This window comes from Nannospalax galili, unplaced genomic scaffold (genome assembly GCF_000622305.1).
Source record: "Nannospalax galili isolate Female #2095 unplaced genomic scaffold, S.galili_v1.0 scaffold47, whole genome shotgun sequence".
Lineage (NCBI taxonomy): Eukaryota > Metazoa > Chordata > Mammalia > Rodentia > Spalacidae > Nannospalax > Nannospalax galili.
This window is the reverse complement of record NW_008357641.1, coordinates 1,055,664-1,056,636: the sequence shown is the minus strand read 5'-3', so window position 1 is coordinate 1,056,636 and position 973 is coordinate 1,055,664. Positions and strand designations below refer to the sequence as shown.

Genomic DNA, 973 nt, shown 5'->3' with positions numbered 1-973 from the left:
TTAAATGAGCAAATGCATGCAAAGATGGTGCATGAAGCAGGCATATATCATAGTAATTTTTATTACCATCATTAGTATGGTAGGCCTAACAGAGCTACACAAGGAAGTGTTGTAAACTCAGAACCATTCCTGGCCCCTGAAAAGCAATATTAAAAAACAAAAACAAAAATGCGGTATTTGATGGATGCTTATCTCCATCATCGTCGTCTAAACAGCCAGCCCATCTGGAAGATCTTAATGGGATCCCTTCTTTGTTTTTTCCACGGAATCATCTTTTCCTTATCTCCTGCCTAGTTGCCCAAGGACGCTCCTCCGGCCTTGCTGCGCACCTAATGCCCTGAGCAGGGGATTCCAACCCTTGTGGACCACAGATTCCGGTGGCCCTGCCCACCGCCCTGAACGGCCTGTAGTCTCCATGGCAACCCACTAGCCACAGGAGCGTGATGACGTCACGTCTGACAGGACTCTTCGCCTATCCAGTTAAGATTTTCTGGCCTCGGCGCTCAAATAGGACTTCTGAATGGTTCCTCTTTGAGGGAGGACGGGAATAAGGTGGGAGATGTTACCATATCTACCAATCAAAAGCTGAGACAGCTTTGATGGACCGGTGTAGTGGGACGAGGCCCGGAGTACGGGCCGTCATCCAACCAGCGGGGTGCTGTGCAGAGAAAGGACCAATCAGAAGGCGGCGGGGGTGGGGCGAAGGGGCCGGTTGCTCCGGAAGTGGAGGGAGGGGGTGAAAATGGCGCCCAGCTCGAAATCGGAGCGGAACAGCGGGGCCGGGAGCGGCGGCGGCGGCCCCGGCGGAACCGGGGGAAAGCGGGCGGCGGGGCGGCGGCGGGAGCACGTCCTCAAGCAGCTGGAACGGGTCAAGGTGAGGCTGGTAGCCTGAGAGCGGCGCGCCCGGCAGAAAGTCGGAGGGGAGCGGGAGGCGGCAGAGGGAGGGCGGCGCTGCGCGGCGCTGCGAGGTGGG

At 57.0% G+C, this 973-nt stretch overlaps 1 protein-coding gene across 2 annotated transcripts in view; it reads left to right on the top strand.

Moving 5' to 3' along the window:
- The first annotated feature begins 699 nt into the window (after positions 1 to 699).
- Dcaf15 (DDB1 and CUL4 associated factor 15) overlaps positions 700 to 973 on the top strand; it is a 7,869-nt gene continuing 7,595 nt past the window's right edge. The window contains exon 1 of one of the 2 annotated variants that reach the window (XM_008855424.3): positions 700 to 874. In XM_008855424.3, coding sequence (XP_008853646.1) covers positions 743 to 874 — 132 coding nt within the window. In that variant the 5' untranslated portion in view covers positions 700 to 742. The remainder of the gene's footprint in view (positions 875 to 973) is intronic. The other variant, XM_029557411.1, reaches the window with a different exon arrangement.